This window comes from Hemibagrus wyckioides, linkage group LG13, assembly GCF_019097595.1.
Source record: "Hemibagrus wyckioides isolate EC202008001 linkage group LG13, SWU_Hwy_1.0, whole genome shotgun sequence".
In the NCBI taxonomy this organism is placed as follows: domain Eukaryota; kingdom Metazoa; phylum Chordata; class Actinopteri; order Siluriformes; family Bagridae; genus Hemibagrus; species Hemibagrus wyckioides.
The window spans coordinates 23,505,734-23,522,449 of record NC_080722.1 but is presented as its reverse complement, the minus strand read 5'-3'; the positions used below and the strand labels follow the sequence as shown (position 1 = coordinate 23,522,449).

The 16,716-nt window shown below is 39.3% G+C and overlaps 1 protein-coding gene and 1 non-coding gene across 2 annotated transcripts; both read left to right on the top strand.

Annotated features, from left to right (window-relative positions):
* The first annotated feature begins 1,072 nt into the window (after window positions 1–1,072).
* LOC131363303 (5'(3')-deoxyribonucleotidase, mitochondrial-like) lies at window positions 1,073–14,309 on the top strand. The gene is made up of 5 exons (XM_058405691.1): window positions 1,073–1,916; window positions 4,475–4,575; window positions 7,010–7,070; window positions 7,169–7,283; window positions 11,368–14,309. The coding sequence occupies exons 1-5, from the start codon at window positions 1,656–1,658 to the stop codon at window positions 11,502–11,504; spliced, it is 675 nt and encodes a 224-aa protein (XP_058261674.1). The 5' UTR covers window positions 1,073–1,655; the 3' UTR covers window positions 11,505–14,309.
* trnad-auc (transfer RNA aspartic acid (anticodon AUC)) lies at window positions 9,656–9,726 on the top strand. The gene has a single exon. It is a non-coding gene; the product is annotated as a tRNA-Asp (tRNA).
* Window positions 14,310–16,716: the final 2,407 nt, after the last annotated feature.

Genomic DNA, 16,716 nt, shown 5'->3' with positions numbered 1-16,716 from the left:
ATAAGGAGCCCAGAGAACCCAGACAGTGAAGGACCAGATAAACCTCCACACAGACAGTGAAGGACCAGATAAACCTCCACACAGACAGTGAAGGACCAGATAAACCTCCACACAGACAGTCAGCTGAGCTCAGGATCGAACTGGGAGCCCTGTATAATGGCGACTTCAACTGTAGCTCTACAGAAATGTGATGTGTGTTGGATATGTGAACCAATAAAAAGAAATAAATGTGTTAATAATCGACTTTAATAGTTGTGTATCTATGCAGTATGTAATTAAATAATAATTTATTTGGTTCCAGCTTTATGTCCAAATTTTCATTTAGTCCTAAATATTCATTTGTTGATTGCAAAAGTTTATGAAAATCTTTGCAGTATTTATAGGAAAACACAAAGATGTTTTTCGTATGGTCTGATAACTACATATAGTAGTTAAGGCCAGTGAACCTTTCATATGTTTTTTTAAGATCACAAGGTATGATTATGTTCATCTTAACTCACGTTATATGCAAGGACATATCTGACAGATTAGTGTAATGTAACATTTTTCCCATTGAATAATGATCCAGCAGGCCCAACAGGAGAGTAATAAACACAGTGCAAATGTATTTTGGAAAAAAAAGTAGATGTTCACTTTTTATTAAGACATACCATTATGTATCACATGGAAACACTAATCATTGCACTTCTAAGAAGTAACTAATTTCTGCTGATATGATTATTAATTAATGTTTAATGAATAATGATTATTGTTATATTGATAAATACTCTCAGTTACATATAATGCAGATAAACCTGACAGTGTTATTATTGTAGCTGAGTTAGGCCTGAAAGGAATCAGAGTGAGTAAAGCTGATCAAGTTTCCAAATGGTTAATTACGTCGATCATTGTTTTATGCCATTGTTTAGTTCCACCATGACCAGAGTAAACCGTTTACTAAGATGAATGAACGAATAAACCGAGATACAGAAGATTCTCCCAGGGTAGGCATACATGTCTTCATAGAAATACAACACTGGGTGCCCCTACCAAAATGGCGGACGTGTTGACGTATGACGTAGCTAGCAACAGCGACTAATACGGAACCTAAAGTTTTCTACGACAAAGCGGTACATCTCTCTGTTGCTAAACTATTTGTGGTGTTAAAACACCATTGGGTCAACAGAACACTGAGCTAAAGGTAAACTGAGAGAGTAGTGAAAATCGCTCTCAGAGTAGTGTACGCTACACAGTTGACAATTTTGATTGACCGTGTAAGGAACAGAGCGCAACTGCACTGCTGTAAACAAGTCCAAAAATCCCCGCGGTGCAGAGAGAGAGCGGATGAATGACTGGAGAGCCTTTTCTCTGTTCAGAGCTTCACTACACTCAGAACTATCACAACAACAGAGATGTGTAGCTGCAGAACGCAGAGCAGGAGCAGGGTGAAAGGGCGGCACGCAAGCCGAGTGTAAGCCGCCTGCAGGACAACAGCAGCGGAAAGCTCTAGGCCAGGCTCGCGAGAATGACCGCCGCTCACAGGGCCATTTAACGCAAAACAGTTCAATGAGAAGCTACTCGGTGTTAAAGGACAACAAAGGGGCAGATCTAAAGAGAACATTTCTACAGATCTCTGGAAGGAGAGCGGTTAGTAAGTTAGTTAAAGCCCGGGCACGATGGCGTTACACCTGCAGAGGACGGCACGGTTGCTGCTGCTGCTCAGAGGCTCCGCTCTCTCTCCGCGCAGCTGTGGGAAAATGTCCACCGGCACGAGACTGCGCGTGCTGCTTGACATGGACGGTGTGATTGCGGATTTTGAGGGAGGACTTTTAAAAAAATATAGACAGAGATACCCGAATGAGCCGTACATCAGCCTGGAGGAGCGCAGAGGGTTTTGGGTGTCGACTCAGTACGGAGAGCTCAGAGAAGACCTCTGTGTAAGTGTGTATTTCCTGAACTGCTGCATGCACTAAACACTCACTTTATTATTCTGAGGTAAACGTCACCCTGAAACAAAGACATCAGATGTGTACAAAGTCTAATGTTTGTGACGCGCTGAGTGATTTTGGTCCTCATTTATTCGGGGCGGTGTTTTTTTTTTTGTTTTGTTTTTTTCGTTTTTTTTTCCCGTGAGAAGTTAGCACTCATGTCCCGCGCTGAAAAATATCCCGAGCCGGTCTTTGACAAACAGTCTGTGGGTACCTTTTAATGCAAGTAATAATAATAATAATAATAATAATAATAATAATAATAATAATAATGGCTGTCAGTGTTCTCCATGTGCTGCAACTTACATAAGTAATTATATAAGATATCTTATATAAGAAGATATCTTATATCTTCTTATATAAGATATTATGAAGGATGGAGCAAAGTGATGTAACTTGGGTAGATTTTGAGTTTGAACCCACTGAAATATGTTCAAGTGATAAATGTGGATCCTTAACATACAATACACAGAGCAGTTAATTAGTGCATTTTATCAACATCTTGACATTAATGATTAACAGTGTTATTCAGAGTCTTAGAAATTCTTATTTTCGCAGCAATAAGTTTGCAATGTTTAGTCACTTTTTTTTTTTAGAAATAAGCTTTTACAATAAAAAAAATCCTGTAAAATCCCAATAAAAAATTATTCTGTTTCTGTCTGAAATCCTGCTCACTACACCCTTAATTTAATGAGGTACAGTGTGATGATATGCTACAGGTATACTGCAGGAGGTGAAAATGATCTGGTTTTCGATAACAAAATGCTCTATCTCTACTGTTGCTGCCCTCGTAATTTAAAACGTTACAGTGGAACTGTCAAAGCTATTTTGGCAAGTGGCTTTCCTTGTCATTTCAACCATAGACAGATGGTACACTACACACTGTTCCTCTAGGACCATGGTGGTACATAAAACAAAACAGAACTACATAAGACGCCACAAAATTTACACCGACTACATAAAGTGCACATGTGCAGACAGCACAAGGCAGTAAAAATGTACTAAAACTGGACAATAGGCACAATGAAGCAAAGTGCAGCACTGACCTGCACACAGACTATTGTGAATAAAATGGATAAAAAGTGCCATATGAAACATATATGGGAACATTATTAAACTATTCAGATTGTCTGTAAGTAGTTATTGCTTTTCAAATCCAGTTTTATTGATATTCATAAGTCAAATTCAAACTTCAACTTTGTCTGTACACAATGCACATACACATTCACACCTAAATGCAATTTAATGTATACAATCCACCTACTGACGTTTTTATGAGGTTGAAGGAAACTGGGGAATTCAGAACTTTGGAAACCTGAAAAATGTGGGCAGAAACCCGAGTTCAGGATCCGACTGGGGAAACTGGAGATACCCGCTACTCCACAATGCTGATCTCCAAATGAAAACTCTGATAGAAAGCATCTTATTTTTTTCAAATCAATATTTGTCTTGTTTTTTAAATCAGAATTTAAAAAATTGGTTTGTGACAAATGTGTAAAGTGTGAGATCTTCTCATGATCTGACGTAAAATGTCAGACTTCTGGATTTGTTCCAAGAATATTTGTTTGGGATCTCCCAGTAACAAAATAGTTTCTTGACCAAAATAAGAAAGTTAACTGTTGTGCAATATGCTGTCTGTTTTGTGCTTTATTCATAAATCACTCTTTATGGACATAAGCCTATGTACAACAGTGTGCCATCTACAATCGTGTGCTTTTGTGGTGTATGAGAAATGTACCACCTTGTGTATATTTCACAAAAAACTATCCATTATACCTTTTTTTTTTCAAGTATGGAGATCAGTGATCAATTCAGTCTCTTTTTATCAGTGAACAATTCTGATGAACAGGTGAGATTTTAAGGGAACCATGGGAACAGAAGAGCTTTTCTAATCACTTCCACTGTTTACAAATGTAATATAATATATTTGTAGATAATCTTATAGTTGAGCAGCAAAGTATCTCAGCATACAAAACACAGCAAACCTTGTAGTGGAAGCTACAATAGCCGAAGACCAAGACCAATTCTGGTTCCACTTCTGTCAGCCAAGAACAAGACTAACTGTTAATAGACTCCAAATTGGACAGTTGAAAATTAGGAAAAAGTTGCCTGTTTTTTTTCCAGCTTTCAACTCTCAGGTCTGTGATCATGATTGTTCCAGATTCTTGGACCCTTCTGTTGTTGTAGCTTATCCATCTCAAGGTTCGGTTTGTTGAGTGTTCTCAGATGCTTTTCTGCTCAACTTGGTTGTAAAAGAGTTCTTATTTCAGTTACTATAGACTTCTTGTCAGTTCAGGCCAGTCTAATCATTCTTCTTTGAGCTATGGAAAGCTTCCTGTTCAGTTAAATTGTTGCCACAAAAGACTAGATGATATGTAAAGATGATATGTAAATAAATACAATATCATGATCTTACTATTATAAACCTTCAGACATTTGTTGTAATATGATGTTTTAATATGATGCTCTGTAATAGCTACAGTGCGGTGGTTGTGTGCTGTTTGCAGGATAAAGCCATTAGCATTTGGGAGTCCAAGAATTTCTTCATGGACCTTGACCCTCTTCCAGGAAGTGTGGAGGCTGTGAAGGAGATGGCCAAAATGAAGAAGTAGGCACAAATTTCACTCTATCACATGCTGAAAACCACATCAACTGTAAAAGATAAAACAAAATCCATGCACAAAAATATTTTGTTATTTATGGTAGCCTTAAGAGCTTTTTACTCTTGAAATTTCCTCTCACAGAAGACATTATTGGTATGCTGCTTGTTTTTGGAGATATTTAATTAAACCCAATTGAATCACACAGCCAGTTAAACTGCCAAATATTCACAAACCCCACTTAGAGGAAATGTTTAAATTAAAAATGGGACAGCACAAAGAAGATTAATTGATGGGACACTAAGATTTAATAAGGAATATAGAATTGATGAAACTGCATTCATTTATTTATATTTATGTAGTGCTTTTCAACAATAGATGATCACAATGCAGCGTTACAGTAAATCTGGATGTAGATTTAGACCACTAATAAACAAATTTGATCAGCGAGGAGAAATCCCCTGAGCCAGCATGAGGAGGAAAACTTGAGTTGAACCAGACTCAAAACAGAACCTGTCCTTTTCTGGGTGACTTTGATAGTAGGATGATAAAGTGTTGCTCTTTTAAAACTGCATGCTATAAGAGTCAAAGAATACAAATTGTGTTGGAAGTGTTCATCATTAGCAGATTGTGAATAAAGGATGAGCACAGGGCTGTCATCACAACATATTTGTTCAGCACATTTATCTTGTTAATGTGTGCATGTTGTAGTTCATTTTGTGCCGTTTGGATTCTTTTTCATCTAGATAAATGCTTCATTGGCAATCACTTTTCAGGGTTTTTAAACCATTCTACAGTTTATATAGGAACATACATTATGAAATTATTTTTGAGACACTTACAAGTCATGTTTTTTCTGAAGTTCACATAAGTACCTGTGCAAGTACCTAATCACAATTTATGTATATACACTACTCACAAAAAGTTAAGGATATTTGGCTTTTGGGTGAAATTCATGGAAAATGTAAAAAGTTCATGCTACAGTGATATTATATCATGAAAGTAGGGCATTTAAGTAGAAGCTGCAATGGTGATTTCCTCTTGTCAAACAATTTATTGAAACAAAAGCCAACAACAGTGGTGGGTATACCACAACAAAAAATCAATGTCTCAATAATCTGTCATGTGCCCTTGACCATCAATTACAGCTTGACAACGACGTCACATGCTGTTCACGAGTCGACTTATTGTCTGCTGAGGCATGGCATTCCACTCTTCTTGAAGGGTGGCCCTCAGGTCATTGAGGTTCTGGGGTGCAGGGTTACGAGCCTCTACACGGCAACTCAGCTGATCCCATAGGTTTTCTATGGGATTCAGGTCTGGAGAAAGTGCAGGCCACTCCATTTGAGGTACTCCAGCCTCCATCAGCCGTTCCCTAATGATGCGACCTCGATGAGCTGGAGCATTGTCGTCCATGAAGATGAAATTAGGCCTGTGTTGTTCATGCAGGGGCACAATGACTGGATTAATGATGTTCTTCAGGTAGTATTGGCTTGTCACTGTACCATTCACAAGATGTATGGCAGTTCTGTATAGAGTAGACACACCTGCCCAGACTGTAACACCACCTTAACAGTGGCTGATGCATAGCGCTCTCCTTGACGTCTCCAACATCGTTGGCGGCCATCATTTCTGCTCAACGTGAATCAACGTTTCATCAGAGAACAGCACTGAGGCCCACTGGTCCCTTGTCCAGCGTAAATGCTCCCTGGCCCGACTCCTGTGCCTGGTGGTGTGGTCAGGTACCCTTGCAGGTCGTCTAGCACGTAGACCACGCATTGTAAACGGTTTCGAATGGTCTGACATGACACTTGGGTGCCTCTCCTTAAATGTGCCTGGAGTTGAGTGGCATTCATCATCCGGTTCTGCAGGGCACTGTTTACAATGAAGCGGTCATCAACGTGGGATGTGGCCAAAGGACGTCCACTTCTATGCCTTTCTGTGACTCTTCCATTCTTTCTGTATCTCTGTCGCAACCTGCTGATGACACTCTGTGACACTCTCTGTGACACGCTCAGTAGCCACTTCCCTCTGAGAACATCCTGTTTGAAGCCTCACAATGGTGAGGTACTGTTGATCAATTGTTAGGTGTGGTCTTGGTCTCATGATGTCAAAATGTGAACAGCATGATGAAGAGGACTGTTTAAATACCAATTCTAATTGAACCAGAAAATTTATTGGTGGATTCATGGATCAAACACCAGTTGTGAATTTTGCCGTTAAGCACCTTGTTAGAGAACACCAAGTTATGCAAAAAGTACTGAAACACTGAACAGTTGGACATGTGCATTCAAAAGTGTAGAGAAGGTCAAATTAAGTTCACCTGTAAAGGTTATAGTGCATTTTAGGTGCATCCTGAAATTTCACCCGAAAGCAGAATATCCTTAACTTTTTGTGAGTAGTGTACTTATCTGTAATGGACCCCTGCTCTTTTTCAACCAGTACAGATGTTTTCATTTGCACCAGTCCAATTAAACACTACGCCCACTGTCCATACGAAAAGGTAAGGCATCCTTTCTGCTAAACTGTGATAGAAAACCTTCAGATTTTGTTGGTCGTTTGCATAATAATCAAAATGTGTGTGTGTGTGTTTGCTTTCAGTATGCATGGGTAGAGAGGCACCTGGGCCCCGACTTCCTGGAGAAGGTAATTTTGACGAGAGACAAGACAGTAGTGAGTGGAGACATCCTCATTGACGACAAGCCGGACATCCTTGGTAAGACTTGGGTTTTATTAATTAGCACCCAAAACTATCCACTCAATAATAATCTAACAGATTACTGACAAAAATATAAAACATTTTCTCAGATATATCTGTGAGGCTTGTCATCCATGTCATGTTGAATGTTTAATCAAGACGACTGGACTGATTTATAAATTTTAAAGCCATTTCTTACAGTTTCTGCCGTTAAAGGTCCTCAGCAGAGGGGTACAGTATTAGACAGGTTAAATGAAGATCACTAAGACATATATGCATCTTTTAATCATTTTAGTTGAAGGTATATGTACATATAGGCAGAATAATTGTTTTCTCTTGTTTTTCATGAAAATGTTGGGTGTTTATAGCAGGGATTTCAAACTCATTTTATACACTGCTCCAAAAAAAATAAAGTAACACTTAAAAACACATCAGATCTCAACGTGGAAAAATATCATGTTGGATATCTATACTCATATGGACTGGGTAATCTGTTAGGATCGAAAAAGGATGCCACATTGTTTGATGAAAATGAAAATGATCAACCTACAGAGGGCTGAATTCAAAGACACCCCGAAAGTCAAAGTCAAAAAATGATGCAGCAGGCTAGTCCATTCTGCTAAAATTTCATTGTAGCAACTCAGAATGGTACTTAGTAGTTTGTATGGCCCCCACATGCTTGTATGCATGCCTGACAATGTTGGGGCATGCTCCTGAGGAGACGACAGATGGTGTCCTGGGGTATTTTCTCCCAGATCTGGACCAGGGCACCACTGAGCTACTGGACAGTCTGAGGTGCAACCTGGCAGTGTCAAATGGACAGAAACATAATGTCCCAGAGGTGTTACATTGGATTTAGGCGAGTGTGGGGACCATTCAATGGTATAAATTCCTTCATCCTCCAGGAACTGTCTGCATATTCTCGCTACATGAGGCCAGGCATTGTCATGCACCAGGTGGAATCCAGGACCCACTGCACCAGTGTAGGGTCTGAGGATTTCATCCCCATACCTAATGGCAGTCAGGGTGCCATTGTCTAGCCGGTAGAGGTCTGTGTGTCTCTCTATGGATATGCCTTCCCAGAACACTGACCCACCACCAAACTGGTCACCAAACCTGCTCTCATGTGTAAAAAGCACCAGTGGTGAACCTGCCAATTCTGGTGTTCAATGGCAAATTCCAGTCGAGCTCCACGGTGCTGGGCAGTGAGCACAGGGCCCACTAGAGGACGTTGGGCCCTCAGGCCACCCTCATGAAGTCTGTTTCTGATTGTTTGGTCAGAGACATTTACACCAGTGGTTTACTGGAGGTCATTTTGTAGGGTTCTGGTAGTGCTCATCCTGTTCCTCCTTGCACAAAGGAGCAGATACCGGTCCTGCTGATTGGTTAAGGACTTTCTATGGCCCTGTCCAGCTCTCCTAGAGTAACTGCCTGTCTCCTGGAATCTCCTCCATGCTGTTGAGACTGTGCTTGGAGACACAGCAAAGCTTCTGGCAATGCCACGTATTGATGTGCCATCCTAGATGATTTGGACTGTCTGTGCAACCTCTGTAGGGCCCAGGTATCGCCTCATGCTAACAGTAGTAACACTGACCCTAGCCAAATGCAAAACTATTGAAAAACAGTCAGAAAAGATGAATAGGGAAAAAATGTCAGTTACCTGTAAATCCATTCCTGTTTGGGAGTCATTTCATTGTTGCCCATCCAGTGCACCTGCTGTTCATTTCATTAACACCAAAACAGCTGAAACTGATTACAACCCCCTCTGCTACTTAACTAACCAGATCAGTATCCCAGGAGTTTAATTGACTTGATGCTATACCCTGATTAAAAAGTTGTTTCTATAATTTTTTTGAGCAGTGTATAATAGGCCACACTATAGTAGACCAGTAAGACACCAACAAAATGTGTTGATTCACCAGCATTTATTTGATGGGTACATTCTCAATGCAAAACTAGATTTGAACAAGTATAACCTACAAATATCAGTTGCACAGATAGCAGTTCATTACAAAAAACAGTTTACATACATTGCAGTGTTCACTTCTTTTTTTCCACATTATGTATTGTAACAACCTGGAGCTGTATTATATGTAATTAATCTACACAAAATATTCCATTACATAGGTTGCTGTGAAACGCATGATATCATTTGCTACCCATTTTTAAGTGACTTGCTCTAGTGTGCCCCCTAGAGGAATAAGAGATGACCTTTTTGTTTAATCTTATAGTCCTCAAATTTGTTTTCATTTAGAACACAAATTTTAAATGGATTTGTGGGGTGGGACCTTGGACATGTGTTTGGCATCTTTACATGGTTCTTTACCTATATGTATGCAGGGGTTGGACAGTGAAACTGAAACTTTCATAGTGACAGAGGTTTCTCGAGGGCACTGGTGGCTCAGTGGTAGGTTTCTCGCCTATCATGCGGAAGGCCTGGGTTCGATTCCCAGCCAGTGCCCGACCCCAGCCACTAGATGTAGTGCCGGTCCCAAGCCTGGATAAAATGGGAGGGTTGTGTCAGGAAGGGCATCCAGAGTAAAACCTGTGCCAAGTTGATGTGATGCGACCAACCGGTCCGCTGTGGCAACCCCTCACACGTAGGGAGCAACTGAAAGATCAACAACAACAGTGACGGAGGTATCTCGCCGATATATGTGCTGCCTGGTGGCCAATCTTCACAGATTTCACATTTCATAAATAAGTGCAGGATTAGGACATCAATAGCACATAATGAGATATATGGAGAGTGAGAGTGGATCTGTGGAGGACAGGACAGCAAGTCGTTGTTACCCACAGTATCCAGGGTAATACCACCACAAAGTATGAACAACATCCAACTCATGTTGACATGACATGATCCAACTCATGTTGGATGTTGCATCCACTCTACCCAGAACTACCCAGAGCTCCACATTCATGTTCATGCTTGGGCTGCTACAGCCAAACCTTTGGTCACTTTGGTCACATTGGTACCAATGTAAAATATTGATGCGAGCAGCAGAAATCTTGGGCTGTGGGCAATGTGAAACATGCATTGTTTCCCATATCCAGGAGTGTTATGGTGTGGAGAAGCCCGAAGAAGCTCACCACCTGGACTGTTGCCTGCCCAGAGTGAAACACGGGAGTGGATCACTGATTGATTGGGCTGCAATATCATGGCATTCCCTAGACCCATGCACTGTTTATTAGCTACTTGTGCTAGATTGTCGAGTCACTGCCAAGGACTACTGAACCATTCTGGAGGACCATGTGTGCCTAGTAGTTCAAACATTGTACCCTGAAGGTGGTGCCATGTATCAGAAAGATAATGCACCAATACACACAGCAAGACTAGTGACAGAGTGGTTTGATGAACATGAAAGTTCACTTCACTAATCCTAATACAAGTTCATTAAACCTATCTCCCATGGCCTGCACAGTCACCAGATCTGTGTATTATTCAGTAATTTTGGGGTGTTTTGGAATAGTGAGTCAGGAAATGTCTTCCTCCACCACTGTTCTGCAAGAGCCTCAGAATCACTTTGGTCACTGTGCAGGACTTGTATCTGTCATTTCCATGATGAATTGATGCTGTATTGGCCGCAAAAGTAGGCCCTACACCATACTAATAAATGATTGTGGTCTGTAACCAAATGTTTCAGTTTCATTGTCCCTGTATATTGATTGTGTTCTTTTCTCATTGGCAAAAATGTTATACGTGTATGCAAATAAAAGTTACATAGTTTTGTTTTTAATCAAAAGATGAACTCTATAAGAAATACATGAAGTACAAAATATACAAAACATGCAAATAGAAAGAAATGAGCTGAAATGAAAGACAGCTCAGAATTTAACTACTTTGCAATACCCTTGATATCGGTTATGATTTCTCTAGTTATACAACCTTCACCTGTGTAATAACTCCACAACAAGGTGAAATCAGCTATCACCTACTAACTTTCCATCAAATCATAGAACAAAGAAATGTATCTATGTGAATCTTATATGTTCTGCAAGAATGAATTCTATCACATCTGAATTCATTGTCAACTATTGTAACTCCCATTTGCATGCTTTACACACGTCATGTTCTTTCATTTTCATTACTGTTCTGCTGCAGGTGTGGAACCCAATCCATCCTGGGAACATGTCCTTTTCACTGCCTGCCACAACAAGCACCTACCTGCCAGCACCACTCAGAGGCGCCTCCTCTCCTGGGCCGATGATTGGAGGGGCGTCCTGGATGGCAAGCGCTAGCGAGAGCCTGGTTTTCTCCATTACATCCTCACCACCTCACCACTGGTCAGCCTCCACCTCAATGGACCTGCAAAAATAACACTGAGGATATCAGTGACGTAAGAAATCACAGCATTGTAGCACTGTTATTTTTCTGTTTGGTCCAAATTTAAAGCTTGTAACACTGCATGATGAGAAGCCTTGTTTATAATTAAGTACATACTATAGAAACAAGCCTGAGTCAGTTGAATGGGGGGGGCCTGCGAAATATATACATATATATGTATATATGTATGTGTGTGTGTGTGTGTGAGAGAGAGATAGATAGATAGATACACAATCAAGGGAAGATGATGAATATGTACTTTTTTAATAAGAAAAATTCTGTCTTACGGTTACCAAATCAGTAGGAATTACAGATGGCCAGTTTTCACTCAGCCTAAACTGCCTCAGAGCTTGATTTTAGCAAACACATTTTTATGCATATTAAAAAAGGGGAACCCTGCATGGTTCTTTTAGCGCACAAACTTATTTTTAAGCTACAAAATCCATTTCTTGCTCTTCAGATAATGAATTATACACTATACAACAGATCTGTACTAGATAGTCAGATTCATTTTATTTTGAAACTGTTTTTTTTATTTGTTCCTAAGTGAAAATATATCACAAAGTAAGCTGAAGATACATGCACTATTTTTTAGTTACACCCCTTAGTACAAGAGTCTTTGAGCTTAAATGTGAACCTGTGAGTATGATCACTGAGGTACAGTCAACATTTTTAAACACAGTGTTAAATGTGTTAAAGGTTTGGCACATGGCAGAAATAATTGTCATCCTTTTTTAATGATTTTTTTAATTTCATAACCAGAGTAACATATTTCTCATATATATACTGTACACACAAATTAAATATTGTAATGCTGGTGCACTCGGACTGCCTACAACTGCCTTTTTTTTAAATTAAATATACTATAAAAGATTTATCATAGACATTAATTGTAATGTTAACTAGGCTATCATTTTATGCTTACACTTAGAGTGGACATCAGTGTGCTTTGCTTTTGTTTCGTGTAAACCATGGAAGTTGAAACTTCTTTTGCTTTCTTAAAAGTGATCTAGATTTTACAGCTTTCTGATGCATGTGACGTGAAACATCATTGCACCGAAAACAGTTATAAGTCATCTCTTTTCCCACAGCTCCTGCTTTTACGATTTTCAGTAAAAGACACATTTAAAATACAAACTACACATTTAGGCTATAAATATGACGAATACAAATAAAATACTGAAGCAGAACCGACCGTTGGTGGGAGAAGCCATCTGTAGCGCTCAACAACTGTAGTTTGTTAAACATAAACTATCATCTTCTGTAAGAGATCCTCAGTTACAGCTTGTTGAGAGTAATCACAGGCATTTATGTAAATTGTCTATCTGACTGTAAAAGAGAAGGGTTTTCACTTTAAAGACATTTGAGTAAATTTGCCCTCTCTTTTGTAATTAGTGAGGACATGGCACATTTTATAAGTCAGAAATGAAAACAATGGCACAGAGAAGTACACATTTATTTTCTGCTTCAGATTCACACAGTCGTCTCACCTGAGTCCTGAGCACCTCTATAAAACAGAGTATGGCTTTAACACAATGAACCTACACAGTGCACTATGTAACAAAAAGTAAGAAAGTTTGTTTTTCACAGCAGTTCACTTTAAAATCCTGAATTGGATAAATCTTATAGATTGTATACAAACCTAGTTACACTCATCTGTATGACTGCTGTAGCTGCATGTTTGCTGTAGTTTGCAGATGTTCATTTACTCAAGATTGGTGCTGCTAGTTCTTTTCTACATGGATGAGAGAATTCAGAGGCAAATGGCCAGATATGTTCAAGCAAACAGAAACGATACAGTGACTAAAATAATCACTCTTCAAACATCAAACTTTGGGGTGAATGAGCTACAACAGCAGAAGACCACGCCAGGTTCCACGCCTGTCAGCCAAGAACAGGAATCAGGCTATAGCGGGCACAGACTCACCGTCCAATTTTTGTGAGTCTGTGCCCAGTTTAGCCGCAGATATCGATTTCTAGAAACCCTGCGAGGTCATGTGCTGTTGTTAATCCATCTCAAGGTTTGATGTTTACTTTGTTCTAAGATGCTTTTCTACTCACAGGTTTTAGAGAACGATTATTTGAGTTACTATATCCTTTTTGTTGGTTTGAATCAATCTGGCCATTTTCCTCTGACCTCTCTCACTCAACAAGGCATGTATACCAACAGAACTGAACTGTCAATTATTTTATTTTTTTTGTTTTCCACACCATTTTGTAACTCTAGGGACTGTTGTGTATTATAATAATCACCAGTATGTTACCAGTGTGGAAATACTGAGTTGGATTAAATGAATGATTTTTAAGTGGTTAATTTGAACATTTATTCTTCAAAAATATTTTCAATGAGGTTTTTTATGTTCTAACTTGATCCTATTGCAATGTTTTAAAGCTGAAATCTAGTTGGGATATGGGTGATTAGGGGTAATTTGTTTACAGTGCAAAACCACTAAGATTTGCTGCTTGTTCAGAGCTGTAGTGTAAGCGTGGCTGCTGATGGCACCTTTACATTGCACTACTGATGGTGTGGCTGTGTCGTGGCTCTGTAATGTAAATAGGATACAAGCTGTCAGATATTGATTGACAGCTATAATGATAATTTAGTCTGGGAGCGGTATGACTCACCACATTAATGAATGTACTTGGTGCTCTACATCAGTCATGTGTGTCTGTATGGAGTGAAACAGGATCAAAGCCACTCACTCAAGGTTTTAATAAAGAATGTATTCTGTATATATGCCATTGGCCTGTCTCATTATTCATGATTCAATCAGATTTTTTTTCTTTAACTGTCAAAAAAAAAAAAAAAAGTCCATGATAATGACCATGTGGGAGAAAAAATTATGACATGCACATTTGCACTTACACTTGCATATACTGCAGCAGTACAGTTTCAGTACAAGAAGTGCAACACAATGCAGTAATACACAGGATGCTACCAATCCTTTAGCTACACACATTTTACCATGTACCAAATACAGACAGTTAACAGTAAACTGTGACTAATGCTTATTGTATCAGCTGAGCATCTCAGTGAACATGGACCACCAGTGAAACCTGTGTGTGTGTGTGTCTGACAGTCACTGTTCAGTTGATGATCTGCCTACTGCCTAACACACACTGTGCTGGGAATTATTATATTATATTATTAAAATATTCTCTAACCACAGACTTAAGATGGAGCAACTTACAAGGTAGGTGTGTGTAACAAAGTAGGAGTAAAGGTACAGAACAGTATTATTGTGCTTCATACACTTATAGCATGAAAAAAGAGAAAATACCAGAAGAAGGCAGAAGGAAGTGGACACATGGTGTATGGAGAAACAGATGGACTTAACTCTACACATACATAGAATGACCTATATGGGAGGTGTAACTGAAATACCCAATAAGTATAAACATATGTACTGCACAGAAGTAGTGGATTATCATGCTGCATACATTTAAAATATGATAATATGTATATTAACTATTCGAAGCTCATAGGTCTCATTTTTTCATTTAGTGAACACTCCACCTAAGTAACGTACCAAAATGCTCTGAAAACTCGGTTGAACACATTTTCTCATGCTAATCTGATATAAGAATCTTATATGGCTACACCCTGTTATGAGGTTTATGTTACAACAGGGTGGAGCCATCTTATATCAGATTAATTTTATATCAGATAAACATTTATAGTTGTTATTCATAAGTGCCTAGAACTTAAGTGTTAATAACAGTAATGTGAATGCATTTGGATCCTGAGTGAGAGCAGATGGTCTGAGTAATATTTCTAAAGATATAACACAGGCTTGTGCCATGTGGGTTCTTCTCCCATCGTTATATTTAAAGTGGCCAATAAGGGGAGCTGTGTCCTTGTGCTAAAGATGCTGAAGGTTCAAAAATTGTTTTATTTAGATTGTGCTACATCTAAGAATGTTGCTCACCTTCAAGGATACATCTAACCGTGTGTGTGGGGTGGATGTTTATAAGTACCTGTAGTACCTAATTTACTAAAAAACTTTCATGCCAGTTGAACACTATCCTTTCACTAGATTAAAAGTATCTATCACCTTTGCTGCATATTGTTGCATTTGACACACCCAAAGTCCTATTACAAGCAGATGTATATTTATAAATGTTTTTCTTTTCACCAAGACTGCAGTAGCCCTGTTAGTTTAGTACTAACAAGTCTAGTTGGTATAATTTAGTAGAACTTAGTACAGTTTGAATTTCTGGATAATTAACCAGTAAAATACCTGGCTTTCTTATAAGTAAAAACAAAATCTGTGCAGGCTCTCTCAGGCTCTCCTCGCAACAAATGCTTTCTTTTTTAAACCACAGGTTTCTCATGGTGTGTCATATTTACTTCACATGTTATGTGCTCCCTCCAGGTTCCTCCAGGTTCTCTAGTTACTTCCCACCTCCTAAAAACATGCAAGATTGACTAAGGTGAGATGTGAATGAGTGTGTGTGTGTGTGTGTGTATGTATGTATGTGTGTGTGTGTATGATGCCCTGTGATGGAGAGGCATTCCATTCAGATTGTATTTCCACCTCACACACATTGTTCCTGGATTAGGTTCTTGATGTGCTGTGGCCCTGACCAGGACATTGTATAATTTATTTTCACTACACCCATAATAATGTAGCTCCAAGAAAATTAATTAAAGAGAAAAAGCTAGTACTCTGGTATAATGACCACACATACACACCTTAAGGCAGACCACTAGGATGACAGAACATAAATAGCATCAAACAGAACTGGTATGATTTTAAATAGCATAAAATGAAAGCCCCCTGAACTACAGAAAATCTCTAAGTGCTGCTAGTCAGCATATGTGTCATGGGCACGCCGGTCCCAGCAGCACAACCTCGCTCACAGTCACCTGAGTTCCAATTGCGACACCTGCACTTAATTCACCCGGCGCCTATTTAAAGTGCTCACTCGTCAGTGACAACTGCGAGTATTAAGACTGTAGTAGATTAGGCCATTAGTCTCCTCTCTTGCCTAAGATTATCTTATATTATCAGTCTGCCTGTTTTGCCTTTTTGCCTGCCTGCTTTAGTTTGCATTCAGCCTGAGTTATGTTTTACCTTCTGCCTGCCTGTGTTGGATTAAAGTGGCATTGAACTTGCTCTATGC

Bases quoted from the DNA above. Each gene is read 5' to 3' on its own strand.
- LOC131363303 (XM_058405691.1), top strand. From the start codon at position 1,656: ATGGCGTTACACCTGCAGAGGACGGCACGGTTGCTGCTGCTGCTCAGA. The intron at 4,576-7,009 runs GTAGGCACAAAT...TTTTTCAACCAG, and splicing joins GAGATGGCCAAAATGAAGAA to TACAGATGTTTTCATTTGCA. The intron at 7,284-11,367 runs GTAAGACTTGGG...GTTCTGCTGCAG, and splicing joins CGACAAGCCGGACATCCTTG to GTGTGGAACCCAATCCATCC.